The sequence below is a fragment of the Mus caroli genome, unplaced genomic scaffold (assembly GCF_978045245.1).
Source record: "Mus caroli unplaced genomic scaffold, Mus_caroli_1 scaffold_10, whole genome shotgun sequence".
Classification (NCBI taxonomy): domain Eukaryota; kingdom Metazoa; phylum Chordata; class Mammalia; order Rodentia; family Muridae; genus Mus; species Mus caroli.
This window is the reverse complement of record NW_028227265.1, coordinates 10,341,244-10,361,650: the sequence shown is the minus strand read 5'-3', so window position 1 is coordinate 10,361,650 and position 20,407 is coordinate 10,341,244. Positions and strand designations below refer to the sequence as shown.

Below are 20,407 nucleotides of genomic sequence, written 5' to 3'. Positions count from 1 at the left end.
TGTCACTATAGTAACCATCCCAGCCCCGCCTTGTGTGCAAGCTTCCCCATCCTGTTCTTAATCAGGGCACCCCTACAGTGGGCTGAACTGGTTCGAGAACTCACGCCTCTGTGCTAAGCCTTGGTGGTCTGGGTTGGCTGGGTGAGTCTGAGCCTTGTGAGGTTAATTTTAAAGAGCAACCATGGTGATCTCTTCAGTTAAAAGAGATAAGGGGCTCTCAGGGTATCTCTCACAATAAGTCAATGAAAGACAAGAACTAACGACCAACCATCCTGACCCAACCTCCATTGCTACCTTAAGATGTAATAGACGCTGGAGAGATGACTCAGAGGGTAAGGTGCTTGCCCAGCAAGCCTGATGCCTGCATTCAATCCCTGGAACCCACATGAAGGTGGGAGGAGACTACAGTGTTGACCTCTGACCTCCATGCTCAAACTAGAGTGCGTGTGCCACACAGACAGTATGTGTGCCCATCCACACAGCCCATACACACACACATGCACACAAATAGATAAATGTAATTTTTAAATAGTCAGGATGTATTTAAAAGACGGACAGATAGATGACTCAGAGGTGAAGAACACTCTCATGCAGAAGACCTGGGCTTGGCTCCCAGCACCCTTGTTGAGTGCCTCAAAACTACCTGTAACTCCAGCTTCAGAGGGTCTGGCAGGTGCTTCTGGCCTAGGTGGTCACACCTATACATGTAGCATATGCTTACACACAGAAACAGACAGACAGACAGACAGACACACACACACACACACACACACACACATATAAGTAAAAATAAATGTTCAAGAAGTATCTTAAAGCTAGGCAAGAGATGATTTAAAGCCATCCCACCCTTCTCTTACTTTTTCTTGGCTCCCAGTCCCATTCGGTTTTCTAATGTCCCGCCAAGCACAGAGCCTCGTTTTTTCTGGTCTTGAGAGCTCTTATGCTCCCGTGACAATGACACCTCTGCTGACTAGATGTCAATGTCTCGTTCATTCTGTGACAACCAAAATCATCTGCAGACATTGCCGAATGCCCCCCACCCCCTGAGTGGTGAAACTACACTGACCCAAGGAAGATTGGACTCACTTTGTAAAACCCATTAAATCTGTTAAAGGACTGACACACACAGAACATCTTTTTTGTTAGTTTTGTGGTATTGTGGAACTGCATGTTCACACTTAGGAACTTCAGCTGCTTCATGCTGTGCCAACATTCACATTTCTCTTTATTAGGGTGGACAATAAGGACCGTGTCTCCACTTACACTTGCTTCTTTAGGGTGTTTTAGGCATGACCAGATAATTCAGCAGAGAGCACCCCTCTGTCCTTCATCAAAAAATGGATAATTTGAAAAAGATATAGAACTATTTTAATATATATAATTATATGTTTATACATAATATATGTGTGATATATAATATTTAGTAATATGTATAATTATGTATATAATTAATAAATATATAAGACCCATTTTAATCAGTTTAAGAAAAATATCACCTTAAAGATGAAGGAGCTGGGGCCACAACAGAGTTGGTAAAGTGTCTGCCTCACAAGCGTGAGACCTGAGTTTGGTCCCCAAAGCTCAGGTTTTAAACAGCATGGTGCCGCATGCTTTAAACCTAGTGCTAGAAGACAGAGTCAGAAGGATTCCTGGGACTTGCTGGGAAATCAGGTGAGCCCAGGTCAGTGGGAGTCCCTGCACCCTCCAAAAAATAAGAAGATGGATGGGTCCTAAGGAACCATCCTCCTTCTTCTGTGTAAGCATGCATAGGCAGCACACACACATACACTCATACTTTCACACATATACACACATATGTGCATATATACACACAAGCACACACACATGCATACATACACATACACGGACAAATACATAAATACAAACATACAGCACATAACACATGCACCTACATACACACATATACACTCATGCATTCACACACATACACACTCATGCATTCACACACACATACACAAACATGCATGTGCACACATATACACATAAAGGCACATGCATGCACACATGCATGCACATACACATATACATGAATCCATACACACACAGGGACACAGGCACATACTTACACACACACACACACACACACACACACACTCTCTCTCTCTCTCCCAGGCATACAGCAACAGAGTGACTGCTGACAGGCGGGATCTCGATTTGGGTTGTTAGTTACTTAGGATCTCAGAAACAATTATTTTTTCCTAAAGCCTAGCCTGCCTGGCTTAATTAAAAAGTGGCTCCCCAGACAAACAAGACGCAGACTGCTGAGAGACTAAAACAATCTTAAGGTGAGTCCATCCCCATCACTCCTTTATTCACATCAAAACCCAACAAGCTTTGGAAGCAGATGGGAGACAGCCATTGCAAATGTGTCATAACTTATTACATATTTGACTGCCAATTTGTACTTTAAAAAAAACCCAACTAGCTCCAGGGAAGGAGAGAAAATTGGAGAGGCGAAGTCTATTGCATTTCAAATCAAGTCAGTGGTAATCGCAGCCGCCCCGGAGACACTTAGGGGCTACAATTAAACGGAGTTAGCAACCACCTCAAAATTGAAGGCACGCTCACTTTGAAGGGCAGAGTTGGAATCCTGGTTGGTAGCACCTACTCAACACAGACCTGCAACCAGAAGGTAGACTTTGCAGGACTTTAATTCTATGTTCTGGAAATGAAAGTCCAACTCTACCTAGCAACAAAGCAACCGGTGCCAGCACACACCTTTGTTTGGCTTGGCTTTGATGACGGCTTTATTGGTGGCTCCCAAAACCCATCTGTGAGGCGCTGACATTTGGCAACTATTTTGCAGTTTGTTCTCTGCAGGTTTTGTTTCTCTTTCCTGCACCTGTTTCTTTGTATTTTTAGTCTAACTCTTAAACCTGCTGAGTTACCTATTTAAAATGGGAAAGTCCCACATTGAAACTAAAGTCTCTGTTGAATTATGTATCATTTTTCTAACTTGTGTGTACTGAGTCATTAATTTATATGCCTTTACCAGTTGTCTATTGCCACACTAGAATTCCATGCCTTATAAAACAGAAGCCATGTATTTGTTCATGATTTACAAGTTGGGAAGGGCTCAGCTGGGCTCACCAGAGATTGCTGTCCCTAGGCTGATCTTAGCTGGAGGCTGTCCCGTAAAAGATGCTTTCAACCTTCGGTGTCAGTGGAGGGTCAGCCAGGGACAGTCAAGGGCAGCTCAGCTTTTACAGAAGAGGCTGGGTTCTAGGAAGCTAAGTTCTGTGTGTAGAACTCCCAAGCTTCTGTTCTTCTGGTCAAAGAATGTCCTATGGCTCACCCCACAGTCTTTGTGAGAAGGAACTACACATGAATATGGCTGAAGCTCAGTGAACTGCTGAAGCCACTAATGGAGCTGCCATTTCCTAACCCCTAACACAGGGCTTCAATTCTAATCCCTGATACCAAGCATTTCAAATAAGTGGATCTGCTTTGAATACTTGATCATCCCTAAGAAACTAACTGCATATTTCAGTTTGGTTCCCCCCCCCCCCGAATTAGTGATTGCCATGGTTACTGGAAAGCAACAGAATCCTACTTTCATGGTTAATACTAAGTATACAGAAAAAGGTAAGGATGAGGAATGACTTGGTAAAGTAATTGCCATACAGGCATTAATTAAGTAAGTAAGTAATTAATAAGGTTGTAATACAAACTGAGTTGAGATTCTCCCAGCCTCCATGTAAAAGGCTGGGCATGATGACATGTGCCTGCAACCCTGAGACTGAGAGGAGAGTGGAGGCAGGAGGATTGCTGGGTTCACTGGCCAGCTAGTCTTGTCAAGTCAGCAAGCTCCAGGCTCAGTGAGAGTGATGGAGGAAGTCACATGGCACTTCTGGACTCTACATGCGCGCCCACACAGGTATATATGCATCTACACACACATACACACACACACACACACACACACACACACACACACACACACACACAGGGCCTGACAAGATATCTCAGTGGAGAAGGGACCTCCCTTTGAAAGCATGAGGTTCTGAGTTCTAATCTCCAGCACCAACATACAAAGCTAGAGTCATGAATACCTATAATCCCAGCACTGATGGGACAGAAACAGGAGGATTGCTGGGTACTGAATGGCGGTTAGCCTAGCTCCAGATTCAATGAGATTCCTGTCCTAATGGACTAAAGCAGACAGTGGCTGGGCAGGATATCAGAGGTCCTCCTGTGGCCTCCACATGCGCATATGGGCATGAACATCAATGGGTATGCATACGTTACAGAGGGGAGGAAGGGTGACTGCAGGAAACAGAAAACTCAAATGAAGCAGTAACTTAGACAAAATAGGCCTCTTTTTTTTTAATTAGGTATTTTCTTCATTTACATTTCAAATGCTATCCCAAAAGTCCCCCAGACCCTCCCTCCCCCCCACCCCCTACTCCAACTTCTTGTCCCTGGCGTTCCCCCGTAATGAGGCATATAAAGTTTGCAAGACCAAGGGATCTTTCTTCCCAATGATGGCCAACTAGGCCATCTTCTGATACATATGCAGCTAGAGACACGAGCTCCAGGGGTACTGGTTAGTTCATATTGTTGTTCCACCTATAGAGTTGTAGACCCCTTTAGCTCCTTGGGTACTTTCTCTAGCTCCTCCATTGGGGGCCCTGTGTTCCATCCAATAGCTGACTGTGAGCATCCACTTCTATGTTTGCCAGGCCCCGGCATAGCCTCACAAGAGACAGCTATATCAGTGGGAACAAAACACCCATGGAAGGAGTTCAGAGACAAAGTTTGGAGCTGAGACGAAAGGATGGACCATCTAGAGACTGCCATACCCGGGGATCCATTCCATAATCAGCCTCCAAACGCTGACACCATTGCATACACCAGCAAAATAGGCCTCTTTAACAGCCGAAGTGTTTATCTACTAACAGAACCAAAAGCATGCTCTTTGCAGCTGGAGGGGAATCACTATGACGTCACTCAAGGTCAAAAAGTCAAAAGAAATAAAATTCAAGCAGCGTCTACTGAGCCTGCCGGCTTTCCTCCTTTGGCCCTTCTGGTTCCACTTAATTACCTTTACTTTTAACATTTCCAGCAAATGTCCAGCACAGCAACATTGTAACAACTTCTTTTAAACTGCTAACTCCCATCTGTGCCGGAAGAGTCGGAAGTCTGGCTTCCCACAGACTTGTGTGTCAGTAGCACAGTGGGTACCATGAGTTGGAAAACACCTGAGCCCTTAGGTGGCTTCTGTCCCCAACACTTCTGATGGAGTGAGGGGACTGTGATCTTGTGAGCTGTCTTAGGTGGTCCTGCAGCTTTGGAATCTTCCCTCTGCTTGTCTCCCTAGGACAGAGAGATGACCTACTTCTCCCAACCCACTTGCCAGGAGAGCATTGGAGCAACGAGCAAACACACCTGCAATCCAGATAGAGGGAGTGGCTTGGGTGGACACATCATCACAGGGAGATAAAGCATACCTGAGATGGATGCAGGTCAGCTGGAAATAGGACACCATGACATCCCCCTAAGATGTTATCACCCCCGACCTGGTGCCTGGACACAGAGGGCTACACACTGAGGTCCCTGGGACAGTAGTGCTGTCAAAAGAGGAGCCAAAGTCATTGAGAGCTCATCCCCAAAACTTACCTCATTCCAAACTCTCTCTGCCTAGCACCACCCGGAAACTGTGGGAGGTGTCTGTGTTGGTGAATGATAGTCCCTGGGTAATGATCAAGGGCCAGAGGAGATGGATATGAAAAGCTGTTTCTCCCATCCTCCATCCCATCCCCTCTTCTTTTTCCTGCCCCTTGAAATCTTCCCTCTGCACGTCACTCTGAGACAGAGAGCTGACTTCCTTCTCCCCACACACAGGCCAGGAAAGCATTGGGGGTAATGAGCAAACACCCCTGAAATCCAGTTAGGGGGAGTGGCTTGGAATATGTACATTATCAAAGCAGACCTGAAATAGATGCAGGTGAACTGGAAGCTGGGCACCATTTACATCCCTAAGATGTCATGTAAGCCTCCTTACGTGGGTGGCTTTCCAGGAACACAGGGAGTGGGGAGCATGGGCAGCCTCTGGGTGCCCAGCAGGCAGAGTGGTTGTCTTTTGTATTTTCATTTATATGTCAGTTCCTATGTTTTCATGGATGCTGAGGTCACAGGAAGGAGAGCTATGTGTGTGCATTCCTCACAGGTCTAGTCACAGAGAAAGCTAGGTGGTCTGATCCCACAAGGTGTACCCTGTCAACACTTCCCTGTGCAATGTGCCCCTCCAAATTGAGCTCTAAAGTATGGTCATCAAAAATCATAATACCAGCGCTATCCGGGGATAGCTCAGCTGGTTAAATGCTTGCTTTGCAAGCATGAGGACCTGAGTTCGAGCCCCAAAAGCCATGTTTTTAAAATGCAAGGTAAAGCCGGGCGTGGTGGCGCACGCCTTTAATCCCAGCACTCGGGAGGCAGAGGCAGGCGGATTTCTGAGTTCGAGGCCAGCCTGGTCTACAAAGTGAGTGCCAGGACAGCCAGGGCTACACAGAGAAACCCTGTCTCAAAAACCAAAAAAAAAAAAAAAAAAAAAAAAAAAAAAAAAAAATGCAAGGTATGGGAGAGAAGGCGCATACTTACGATCCCAGGGCTAGGGAGGCAGGGACATATGGGTCCCCTGAGCTCATATACCCTGTAAGGTCTGCAGCTGCCTGTACCACACTGCTGGCTTAGGGTAATCTTCGGGTCCCAAGCCAGTGAGAAACCCTGTCTCCACAAAAGAGTGGTTAGTGCCTAAGGAATGGTACCCATAGTTATCCTTGGACAGCTATAAGAGTACACACACGCATACCATTAAAACTTGCATCTTTCTTGGACTTGCCATATATGTAGGAAGAATGAAGAAGAGGGTTAAATATCTTTATATTTGATATTACAATGTTCCATACACTTCCAAAAGGCTACATTGTGGATAGAGGACAGTGTGTCTATGGAACCAACATTTTGTGATAGAATGGAGAAAGTGGGAGAAATCCCATGAAGTTTTTGTATGTGTCTCTGTGTCTGTGTGTCTGTGTGTGTGCCTGCTGCCATGTTGTGACACACAAGAACTTTACTTGGCAACATCTCCTGGCTCTGTTCATATGTCTTAGCATTGCACAGCCTAAAGCTGCCCTTGCATCACTGCTGGAAGTGCAGTGCACAGACAAATGCCTATGACATATAATTCATCTGTAAGAATAATGATTTTCTAAAAAGGAGTCTGATGCTTGGTGACCAAACAAAGGGCAACGTTTTGGAATATATATATTATTCTAGTATATGTGGTGGGGCATGCTGATAATAAGCAAGTGTTGGGTGCTTAGCCCTAACTGGGGTGTCTCTACCTCCCTCCCTCCTCCAAGGCTCTGGGAACACCATGGAAGGGGTAGGGAAGGAAGTGAGGAGCCAGAGATGCTAGGAGCACAGGGATATGACATGGCTGCGACATTTGTGAACTCACTATAGTTACAATGACCAGGGCAAGATCAATACAACAATATCAGCCAGGAGCCAATGGACAACACTGTTGGACTCAACATGAAAGGGAAAGGGAGAGAATATGATGGGGATACTGGCGCTCAGAGGTATCCAGAGATGGTGAGGGGAGCCTGGGCATAGATAAGGTCAAGGTATATATGTGTGAGGTTGTCAAATAATAAACAAAATATGAAAAGAAAAAAATCAAAAGATAAAGGAATGCCACACGTGGTGCACACTGAGACATCTTTTAGAGCCCTGCCCCCACCCCAAGGCCAGCTAGAAGAAGTCCATTGTTGGGAAGGGCTCATAGACTCATAGTTGCAGGAAGCCAAGTTCAGGTGTGTTGATTCCATGGTCAAGACACCAGATAGCAGAGCCTGGATCTCCTCCATCAGAGATCTACACTGGAGAGGAAGGGGTTCTCTGCCCAAAACAGGTCAGAAACCATTGTTCTCAGCCTGTCAGGTTGGCAGATGTATTCTTCTATAACAGAAAATGACTGGCTAACTTGAGGCTCTCAGCCACCAACCTGTAATTCTTTCATTTTTCTCCAGAGGGCTACTACTGCTGGGTTGCCTGGCCCTTCGGAGTGACAGGGTGATTATCACTTATTTTGACACTCTGAATATTGTGACGGGGGTAAGACAGAGAGGGATTGTGTGAAGAACCCAATATAGGTCTATCATGTAATTAGCCTTTCCCTGCCATCCAGAAACACATGCCGCACAAGACAAGCATGACAGGAGGCTATCAGGCTGGTGCGGGACGGATTCTTCCTGGAGTCCGGGACACATGAACTGGAACAGAGCTGAGGCTAAGGGATCTCCAGGGACAGTGGGGACATCCACACAGATGCAGCTGTTGGCCTTGGGATTGTCTATGGCCACTGGGTTCAGTTCTTGAAGGAACATCAAACCAAGAGCTGAGTCTGGCTGGTGACTGGTACATACTTTAATGAATGACTCTCAAGGCAAGTTGGGTAAGAGGCCAGGTGCTCTCCTCTATAGACAGGACCACAGCTCTGGTCAGTTGAATTAAAACAAAACCCAGGGTATGCAAGTGTGTGGCTTAACACACTGCACATGGGTGGGAGATGAACTGGAAAGATTTGTAAGATGAGTTGAATCATTACAGAGCTCAAATATATACCCATAGGGCTTAGCACATAAAAGTGTATGTGTGTGTGTGTTTATGTGTATACGTTCAAGGTAATTATATTAGTCACTTTTCTCATTGCTCTGACCAAGTATCTGTCAAGAAGCAACTGAAAGAGTGTGTGTGTGGGGGTGGAGGGGGTACTTTAGCTCTCGGTTTTAGGGACTACAGTCCATGATAGTGGGGAAGATATGACAACACATGGCTCTATGGTGGCGGGATCATGCGGCTGGGACTCCTCAAATTTAGGTGGATCCAAAGCAGAGAGTGGGCGGGAAGCAAGTTCAAGCTATAAAATATCAAGGGTCATCACCAGTGATCTGCTTCCTCCAACAAGACTCCACCTCCCAAAGTTTGTACAACCTCCCAAAACAGTGCCACCAGCTGGGAGTGGAGCACGTGAAGACATGAGCCTGTAGGTGACATCTCACACTAAAACCTCAGCAGCTCTGTCCTTTCGTGCTGCGTGGAGTAGAACAGAAGTGGAATTTCCTAAGGAGAAAAGTGAGCTATGTCTCTACACCCGGGTAAAGACAAAGGCAAGGCTTTAAGCTCGTCTTTCTTATTTCCCAACAATCGATTTAAATGTAGGCATTTTCTGTGTACCTGTGGGGTTATCTCAGGGTAAAAACTGGGTCTCTCCTCTGATCAACTCTTTGAGAACAAAGATGTCCAGCATGAGCATCCCAGTGCACACTGAGGCGCTTCACCCGGAGTCTTTTCCACCTCCCCCGATCATCCAAACTCGAGTGTGAGTCCCAGGGCCATGGTGACTTCGGTTTTCTACTTTCATTTCTTCCTTCAGCCATGACTTCAATTAAATGAAGATCGGTGAACAGTTTCAATCAATTAGGCATTCAGCAGACACTAGCCAAGGGAGATCTACAGTGTCAAGTGTACTTAACCTGAGATGTTGGTGAAGAATTGATAAGGGCAAGGTTCCTTCTCTGCCTTCAGCCAAAAGGAGCTCACATGCTCCTAGAAGCTCACATGGCTTGAAATCTGTCAGTAAGTTATGCAGAGAGTCTTGGGTGGCCCTCTCTTCCGAGGTTAGGGAGCTACCAACTCAGTGGGCTGAGGGTGACTGTATAGAGCCACTTCATTCACAATATGCTTAGCGTGCATAATTAACACTATCTCCCAACGTCTGAGACACAAGTAGAGATCTGCTTCTGCCAAGAATGTTCAATACCTGTATCGGACCCCATATTTTCTCTACAGTATTTCAAAGGCAAAGAAACAAAATATGTAGTAGACACACCTTGCAACACATAGCTAATGGCAGCATGGGTGAAGTTCATCAAAACGTCACCTAAGCTCTAGAGTGCATTATTAACCTGACCGCTCACACTTAATGGTTAAAAATCTGACTCTAATTAATTGTAGGAGAATAAATCAATGTTCTAGCTTTGATGGTAGGAGGAACGTGTAAGCTTTAAAAAAAAAATCTGGGATCCTGGGTGAGCTCAATAAACTCAGTGTTTTATTTAAGCTTCTGGAATATATATATGTTTTATTTAAGCTTCTGGAATATATATATATATATACTATTCCACTGAAACTACAGCTCTCCTGCCATTTAGGTCACTTCAGGTAACAGTTCTGGTTGGGTACGTCACCCTGAGCATCATCATGATGCTCAAAAAGTCATCAGGATAAATAGCCATATTTGTCTGGTTGGGTTCTAGGCTGTCAGTGTTCATGACTACACTGTTTTTAAAGTTAAGTGTTAGTTTCGGAATGGCTGCATCCACTCTGTGAGAGCATGACAGATTAGACCAACCTTGTTCCTTCATGACCAGCCCAACCCCATTACCCTCTCTCTCCTCAGATTTCACTTGCATGACCAGTATGAGGCTTCACTGTTGCAAACCTTCCATTCTCCTTAGATGCAGATAGCACCTGCACCGTGCACGCCTGCTGTGGGAGTTTCCATGGCAAGGAGTTGCTCGTCACCCTGATGTATTTTATTTGATTGTGTAACCTGGAGTGTTGTCTATGGTAGACCATATCAGATCTGCCCCCAAACAACTTCAAAGGCTTTCCTAATAGGCAGGTGCTAGCCTCTTATTGATTCCCCTGTTGCTAGACAGCTAGGCTGATTCCAAATTTTCTGCCACCAGAGAGTCTACCCATGAGCTTCCTCATGCAAACTGCTTGACATGAGCTTCCCCAAGAGTAGATGCCAAGAAGGCAAATGTATTATTTTCCCTCTGTGAAGCCCAGTTGTCCTTGTAAGTCAATATCCTGGTCTCCCTTTGTACTGGCTGGTTTTGTGTGTCAACTTGACACAGGCTGGAGTTATCACAGAGAAAGGAGCTTCAGTTGAGGAAATGCCTCCATGAGATCCAGCTGTAAGGCATTTTCTCAATTAGTGATCAAGGAGGGAGGGCCCCCTTGTGGGTGGTACCATCCCTGGGCTGGTAGTCTCAGGTTCTATAAGAAAGCAAGCTGAGCAAGCCAGGGGAAGCAAGCCAGTAAAGAACATCCCTCCATGGCCTCTGCATCAAGTCCTGCTTACTGATCTAATTGAGTTCCAGTCCTAACTTCCTTTGGTGATGAACAGCAGTGTGGACGTGTAAGCTTTCCTCCCCAGGTTGCTTCTTCTTGGTCATGGTGTTTTGTGCAAGAATAGAAACCCTGACTAAGACACCCTTCGTGTGAGCAGTGTGTGAGTAAAAGATGGCACACTACCAGCCCAGGCATTGCCAAGCAGTCTGTTTCTTCATGGATGGAGGTCCTGTGCCCGTGTCTCCTGCTTGTGTTGGCAAGGTTGCACCATGTCACCATCCTCTCTATGCTGATAGTACCTGAGGGTGGCAGCTGTCTAGCAGTGTTAAGACTGCCTCATGTCCTCTTTTCCTGGTGTAGCTTTTCCTTGAAGGCCCTTATCCTTCACCTCGCTGGTACCTTCTCACCCCATGGGTAGCTGCATCGAGAACCTCCCCAGAGCCTGGGCCAAAGAAGCCGCTCTTTGCTCCCTCCATTCCCCGCTAATGATTTCTGCCCCTTTATGTATCCATCTCTCTCTCTGAGCTCCGGGATGCTATGATGTATGACCGACCCCCTTTGTGCTTCTATTTCTCCAACACCTGTCCCAGGCCCTGGCAGGCATCCGTGAGAGTTTCAGAAGCTCTTGTCACGGAGCCACATCCAAAATGCAATGGAAGCCCGTAAAAATAAATCGCACATCAGCAGAAGAAAAAATTAAGCTGTCACTCCACAGAACAGGGGAGCTTTCTTTTCTGTATTTCGGGTCCTTTAATGTGATGGAGCAGGCAGGAGAAGCAGAGCTCGGGAAATGGTTTGTCTTTTTAATTCAGAGAGTGATGGGCAGGCTATTCCCTTGCTGTCGTTGCCCACGGGGGAGAGGCCCTGACCATCCTGCCCCTTTGATAACTGTCTCCTACCCTTTGGCCCCGCCCTCCTTAGGGACCACAGTGATGCGGATGACAGCGTTTGATGCAGATGACCCGGCTACTGACAATGCTCTCCTGAGGTACAACATCCGTCAGCAGACGCCTGACAAGCCATCTCCTAACATGTTCTACATCGATCCCGAGAAAGGAGACATTGTCACCGTAGTGTCACCTGCGCTGCTGGACCGGGAGGTGAGCGGAAAGGATTCTGTTTTCTTCTTTGTGAGAATGGAGCACAGCTCCCCACCAAAGGGAACATATGGGAGTCAAGGGCCCTCGAGACCGTAAAGGCAGGAACGAGATGTTTACACACAGCGTGGTGGCTGGATCTCAATAGATAAACAGGTTGGGATGTGACCCAGCCAGACACTCTGCAGGGCTGGGTGGCCCTGGCTATTTCTAGTCTTTCTACCCGATGATCTATCTATCCATTCTTCAGACTCTTGAGTTCCCTGTAGAAGGGAAGGCAAGGTCACATGGGGGAGGGGAAGAAGGGGGGCATAGCTCTTTCTAAGATTACCCAGTCTGTCCTTGGTACAGCCAAGAAGTTCTATCCATGTGTGCCCTGTGTCTTCCCGCCATCTCTGCCTTTCCTCTATAAGCCCTCTGTAAAATCACTCATCCCTCAGATCACATGTCGTCATGCAGAGATGCCCTGAGCCTCTGTTGAACCCCATATTGACTTTTTTGCTCTTTCACCCAGTGTTTTAAAAGCGTTTAGAATTAGGGGCCCTAACAAAATGTTTCAGTATAATATTTCCTTTCTTTAATTCTTATGTTAAAGTCTTCTGAAAATGAGCCATCTGAGAAGCCTTAGGCCTCATTTCCCTTCACACCATGAGTCTCGGGAGATATCATGCTCAGATAAAGCCAGTGCCATCTTTAAACTGAGCCTATGCACGGTCCTTGTCTCTATGTTGGCTTAAATGTGCACTGCCACCACCCCATGTGGCCCAGTCCTTTCCTAAGTTCCGGGTCCACCCGGTAGCTCATGTGAAGTCATGCACTACACAGAAGCTGACTTGGGCTCCTATTCATCTCCGGCTCTCCCACTGTCTGAGAGCAGATCCTTGTTCCAGACACCTCTAGGCTTGACCCTGGATGCCATTTTCACATTGTGACTGCCAGCCTTCCTCAATGGGCTCAGCATGGTCCATTTCACTTCAGTGTTCCCAGTGAAGCCATCCAGGGCTTAGATGTCTTCTCATCTCTGTTTTCTCAGTGGTCCCATGTGTCTCCTAAGAATCTGGATTAAATCAGCCCCCGCTGAAACTCTACCCTATTCCCCAAGTCTGGTTCATTCCTAGTTTCTAAATTCACACGTGAGCCAACCCACGCCAGGGTGCGTATTTCCTTGAACTGTTACCTGTCTCCTTGAAGCATCATTCAAGAAAGGAGTCACTGCTTAAATGTGTTCATTTAAGCTTTAGATTAATTGAACTGAAGCTGAAAAAAATAAAAAATAAAAACAGTTTCCGGGTCACACTCACCCTTTCCAGGGCTGAGTGGTCACAAGTGGCTAGCGGAAGCTGATGTACTCCAGTGACCGCCTAGAATACCATACTGTAAGTCCAGAAAGCTCTGTTGGCCTAGATCACAAATTAAAAATTAAAGACTATGAATGTTTGCCTCTTCACAGCCAAGCACAGTCCAAGGACCATGACAGTTCTAATTGTACACTTGTTGACAGAGGGAAAGAGGTGACTTGAGTTGAAATGGCCCCAAGATTTACTCTTGAGGGCTAAGACACTAAAGATTAGCATGGGAAATTACAAGAAGGGAGAGAAAAAGAGAAATCCGTGTTAAATTGTGGTGACTACTTTAAAAATGTAATTGTTTCTGGTTTAAAAACAAAGAGGAGAGGAGACAATGTTAGTCCTTTCCCTTGAGTTCATTTCCCCATTCTCTTCCCAACCCTCCCCGTTTCCATGGCTACTGGGTTGGATATGTGTGTTTGCATGCACAAGCATGCCTGTGGGTAGGTGTGCTCGCACATGTGCACACAGGTGTGAGGAGCTCAGAAGTCAACGCCATCAGAGGTCGGTGTCTTCCTCTATTGCTTATTTTTGTTAGAGATGGAGCTCTCTCTCAGGAACACCGACCTTACTGTCTCAGCCAGACCTACTGGCCAGTCAGTCCCTGCAATCTGCCTGACCTGATTTCCCAGACTGGGGATTACAGACATTGGCCACACTGTGTCTGGCTTGTGCTTGGTTATAAGGTCCTAAGCTTACAAGGCATACACTTTACCTGCTGGGCCATCCACCCAGGCATGTATTTCCTTTTTCTTTGAGGGTGATTGAAGGCTTCCCAGAGTGAACCCTTTTGTTCACCTACCACACATGTATTCACACACAGACACACACATGTAGACACACACAAACATACAAATATACAAACACTCATTGTTGGCATCAAAAGATCAGTTTTGCAGATCTGCTATGTAGGTGTCATGTCACCTGTTGCTATGACGACCACATACCTTCCCAGAGCCCACTTCCCACACTCACCTGCAAAGAGATTACATCACAGTCTATATAAAAGATAGAACTTTCGCCACCCCCCCACCTTTTTTTCTTTTACCCTTTGTCTTTCTCTCTCTACTCCCTTTGTCCCTGGTAAAACCTCTTACATGTTGAACTGCTTTGGCCTGGTGTGTTATATTCAGCCATGAGTCACTATTCTAACATATCACTCATACCATACATATCACACATACACACATGCACGCGCATACACACACACACACACACACACACACACACACACACACACACATACACATCAGCCTTCCTGTAACCCTAAGCCCTCCAAAGGTCCTGACCATCATTTCTTCTGAGGGAGGCAGGGCCAAATAATGTGATTTTGCCCGGCTCAGCGGCTCTTTGTTTTGGGGGGAAAAAAAAGAAAAGAAAGGATCCCTATAGAACATTCTTAAAGTTTATGTGTGGGACACACAGAGGGTCTGAAGCTCTGTGGCTGTTGTTGAGAGGCAACAAGTATATCAGCATAGAGCTGAATTAAGTATTCCAAGCCACAATATACAAGCAGCCCCCAAAAAGTAGAAATTCAATTGAACTGAAATTGGAAAATCAAAGACAATGAATGGCGAGTGCCACTTCTGCGGGGTTTTCCAGAGTTCAGTGCTGAGGCAGGCAACATAAACACAATCTGGAGGAAAGAAATCTCTGCGACTTCAGCATGTGAGCTGAGCGGGAACGCTGCACCCAGCTGCTGAGCCCGAGAAGTTGCAGTGCTGGCTCCTTAAAGGGACAGGAACCACCACCGTCATGTTCAGGTTCCCTGGCTCATGGTATCTTAACCTTATTGGGCTCAGCTACTCTCTTAAGATTCAAGTGGATGTGTTAGGTCCCTTCAGCCAGAGGGTGGACTTCCATGCTGGTTTTATTCCCAGAGAGCTACTGAGGGCCTCCCTATTCTGGGTATGTTTAGCCAGCTGGGTGTCCAGCAGAGAACTTAACAACATTCTCTTTCATGAAAATGCAAGCCGGGCGTGGTGGCGCACGTCTTTAATCCCAGCACTTGGGAGGCAGAGGCAGGTGGATTTCTGAGTTCGAGGCCAGCCTGGTCTACAAAATGAGCTCCAGGACAGCCAGAGCTATAAAGAGAAACCAAAAAAAAAAAAAACCAAAAAAAAAAAAAAAAAAGAAAAAAAGAAAATGCTTTGGTGCTGGAGAGGGAAGCTCAGTAGGGGAAGCGCTTACCTCCACAGCATGAGGACCAGGGTTTGATCCCCAGAATCCATGTCTAAAAAGCAGCATGTGGCAGCATACAGTGTAACACCAGCTCTGCAGAGGCAGAGACAGGAGGATTCTTGGGACGTGCTGGTCAGTCTAGCCTAGTTAATGAGCTCCGGGCCACAGATAGATCCTGTCTCAAATGAAATAGATGGGGTGTCCTGCAGTCTATACACATATACAATGACCAAGGTACACATACACCCCCACAGTAGGTTGATGTTGTTGTTGTTGTTGTTATAGTAGATGAAGACCTGGAGAGATAGCTTGGCAGTTAAAAGCACTGGCTGCTCTTTTAGAAGACTTGAGTTCAAGTCCCAGTACCTACATGGTGACTCACAACCACCTGTAATATCTGTCCAAGGGGAGCAGATGTCCTCTTCAGACCTCCTCAGGAGCCAGATACACGCATGGTGCCACAGACATACTTGTAGGGAAAACACCCATAAACACATAACTTGAAAACTGTTTCAAAAATAGGAAAAGAAAATCTCCACATGAGACCTATGAACTTTGATGTGAATTACGCTTGACTTCGCTTACAGTACCTCAAGTGTATGTGTGTTTGTTCGTGTGTGTGTGTGTGTGTGTGTGTGCGCGTGCGTGTATGCCTGTGTGTCTGTGTGTGTGTCCCTGGGTATTCATATGTCTGCCTGTATGTCTATGTGTGTGTATGTATCAATGTATACATCTATGTGCTTGTATGTGTCTGTGTATATGTCTATGTGTGTGTGTATGTATATGTCTATGTGTTTGTATGTGTCTCTGTGTGTGTCTATATGTGTGTATGTGTCTGTATATCTGTGTGTATGTGTGTACATGTATGTGCATGGAGGGTGCATGCATATCTCTGTGTATCTCTGTGTATGTATGTATGTTCATCTGTGTGTGTCTATGTGTATGTCTATGTGTGTGCATGTATGTGTGTGGGTGTGGGTGTGCATGTCTGTGTGTGTCTGTGTGTATGTCTATGTGTGTATGTGTGTCTATGTGTGTATGTGTGTGTGTGTGTGTGTGTATGTGTGTGTGAGTGGGAGGATGTGCCTGTATCCTTATGTATATGTGTGTATGTCTGTCTGTGTGGGTCTGTGATTGTCTATGTGTGTATGTGTCTGTGTGTATGTCTATGTGTGTATATGTGAGTGGGAGGATGTGTGTGTATGCGTGTGTATGTTGACGATGACAAGTGTAGACGGATCAAAACTCCTTTGGGAGCAGCTGCTCTCGCATTGCTCTCAGCTCCTCCTCAGCCCTGACTCAGGAAGAGACAAAGCTTCTGTACATCTTGAGCTTATCTAGAGTGGGGACTCTAAACCTCTGGCTCCTGTGAGCTCAGGTGATAGCAAAGTCATGTTGATTTTTCCATGTGGTGTGTTTCCTGCCATGAAGCCATCTCCTAAGGAGGAGCCAGCTGGGAGGATTGGCTTTGGGGAGAGGCAGACGAGCTGGCATCGGAGAGGAGGTGTCACATGCTGAGCAAGTGTTTGGAATCTGCCTATTGGTCTCCTCTGTTTCCGTGGCCGGCTTTCTCTCTGAGCGCACCATAAGGACAGTGAGGTGCAGCAGTGAGGAGGTGACCTTTAACCCACTGCATGTGACTGATCATCCTCCTCCTCCCTCCCCAGGACACCTTAACAAGTCTCCTAAATGAACCAGGTGCCGGTGTCTTCATGCTCTGAGGAGGAAGAGGATTCTCTCTGCATGCTCCCTCCCTGGCATTTCTCTGGCTCTTAGTATGAAGGGGGAGCTACTTGTTAAGCTGGAAGGGAGGAGTGATGGGGAGCACCGATGACTTGTGAGATCAGTGACTACAATTGTGAAGCCACTGATTACTACTCGAGATTGGAAGTTCGGTGTCTATAGATCACAGGTTGCACTTGGGAATCTGATATATTTTCCATCACAAGCTTGAGCATAGACTTTCTCTGATATTCTACCAAAATGATACTTTCTAAAACAAGGACCCTTAGATCTCTGACCCATCTGTCTATCTGCATGGCCAAGTATGGTATCAGATGTGTAATAGAGTCAGAATTTGTTTGTTGGATGAATAGGTAGATGGATAGGTAGCTGGCTGACTGGATGAATTGATAGGTGTTTGGATGGATGTATAGGTGGATGGGTGGATGGTTGGATGGATGGGTGGGTGAATGGATGGATGAATGGATGGATGGATGGATGGATGGATGAGCAGGTACATGGACATACAAACAATTGATGGATAGCTACATACATGAGTAGATATGCATGCAGGTAAGTAGTGATGGATGGATGGATGGATAGATGACTAGGTAAGTGGACAGATAGATATTTAAATGACCTATATTCCTAAGGTTTATATTATCTCAGAACATACTACTGGGTCCTCATTCCTGCACAGTTATATAAACAGTCAAAGCTATTTGATTTCAGTTGCTAGCTTAGTCCTACCTCTGTGCCATCATTTATCAGTCTAATGAATGCATTTGATGGCTGCCCTGGTACCAAGTACTATACCAAGCCCTGAAGCATAGTCCATTGATCCACATAGCGAATGGTGGACCTGTGGGAATGTGTCCTCCAACTGAAATATTCAGGGAAATGTTTGTAGAAAGTAAGAACCATATATCCTACTCAGTGAAATCGGGCTCATAGGGGGCACTGTTTTCTTCTCTTCTATGGCCATACTCAGCCACTCCGTTCAAACAGCTCCATCTGTATTTTTCAACTATGTCTGGCTGCACTACAAAATAATATCAGATAAAGGTCTTGTGGTTGATAAATGCTCTATTTAGCTGACCATCTTGGCTGCTAGACTGGAATTCATCAGCTGGAATCTGCCAGCATTTTCTGAACACGACCACAATTTGCAACTACTCAGAGCACGTAATGGTCAGGGGATTTTTTTTTCAAGTAGAAACAGTTTCCAAAAGAAACCCTTAAAAGGAGAACCTCCCTGCAGAAGGGCCCTTGATCTTCTCAAGGGGTTCGAGCTGAGCACTTTCCCGTCTTTGTTTGAATTCACCTTCTTTATTATGCATCAGTTTGCAGATAATCTAGGCAGATGATCGCCTGCCTATGAAATATGCACATACTAAACCAGATCATAGACCCAGGGATGTCTTGATTTTCTATTTGCAGCTGGTAAGGGATTCCCTAAAACTTCATCAGTGCCCAAAAGTTTAAGGCCAAATGTGAAAATTAAGGAGTTCTTCCCATGTTTACTTTTAGTTTTATTTGCATTTATCTGCTGTGAGGTAGTTGGATAGTTCTAGAATGTGTCCAAACTGAAAACAGAGAATGATCTGGAAATACCTTTTAAAATTTATTTTTATCTGTGTGTGTGTGTGTGTGTGTGTGTGTGTGTGTGTGTTATACCTGTACAGTTTCCCTCAGAGGCCCATCAGAGGGCCTCAGATTCCCCCAGAGCTGGCATTACAGGCAGTTATGAGCCATCCTGTCATGGGTGTTGAGACCTAACCCTTGGTCCTCTGACAGAGCAGCAAGCACTCTTAGTGGCTAAGCCATCTCTCCAGGTCCCCAATGAGTTATTTCATACAAACAAAGTAGTTGATGAATCTGGATGCAAACCAGGAGGTCCAATGATAATCGGGCACGTGGGTAAAATGACCTGCGTTATCACATTGTCTTGTAGCCGCATTCCAGAGACCCGTGAAGGAAGTTGTGAAAATGGTATCAGATCAAACTGCCTGAACAAATAAGAGATAGCATCTCCTCCATTCCATTAATAAAAATTAGAAGCAGTAGTCATATTCTTGGGGAAATAAATGTTTCGAGGCTGTCCTAATCTATGCTAATACTTCCCTCGTTACCATCATGTTTGAAAGATTGGTGATAATTGCATACAATTCAATCACGCTGCCAGGAGCACTGTCTTTGTTTGCTCTGGTGGGTGGGACCAGAATTAGATAGTCACAGCCTCACCATCTCTATAAGCTATTTACTCATAAATATTTTTGTTTGGATAATTTTCTCCATTTTTTTATCACTCTACTGCCGAGCAAATAGAGGAAGAAAAAAGGCAGATGTAAATAAATGGTCTTATTATTTTTAAAATGACACATTATCCTTGCAAATGAAACACAGATGGTGAACTGCACTGTGGGATTGTGCTCGTTCTGTGTGTCAGCAAAGACAATGGGGCAGGATGCATCTGAGGTGGGACGATAAACCCTAGGGTCTAACATGGGGCTGCAGCAACATCAGGTTTCCATAGATGACGTTTTTTCGGTAGAAACAAGAGGTCCTGGCTTTTAGGCTGTGCCTTCCTCTCTCTTTTCACTCTCAGAAACCTGAGACCTGAGTGCATATAACACCCTTTCTGTCATCCCTACTGCTCCTCTATGTGCATCTAACAGCCTCTCCTTCATCCCCACTGCTCCTCTATAGCTGTGGGTTGGCTAAGCTAAAGCTACTGTCCTGTCTAGCTGCCAGGTATGACTTCAGCTCAACTGGAGTAGTCTGATCAGATAGCCAGGATCCACGGACAGAGGCACTGTCCTCACACTCCGGAGGTCCACGTAAAAACACAGCTCTTGTGTCAAAGGGAATAAGAGAGAGCTTATTCTAGAG

The 20,407-nt window shown here is 45.7% G+C and overlaps 1 protein-coding gene across 1 annotated transcript in view; it reads left to right on the top strand.

The window, feature by feature from the left end:
• Window positions 1-20,407, top strand: part of Cdh13 (cadherin 13) — a 1,034,078-nt gene that overhangs the window by 792,255 nt on the left and 221,416 nt on the right. The window contains exon 7 of the mRNA XM_021169677.3: window positions 12,091-12,269. Coding sequence (XP_021025336.1) covers window positions 12,091-12,269 — 179 coding nt within the window. The remainder of the gene's footprint in view (window positions 1-12,090; window positions 12,270-20,407) is intronic.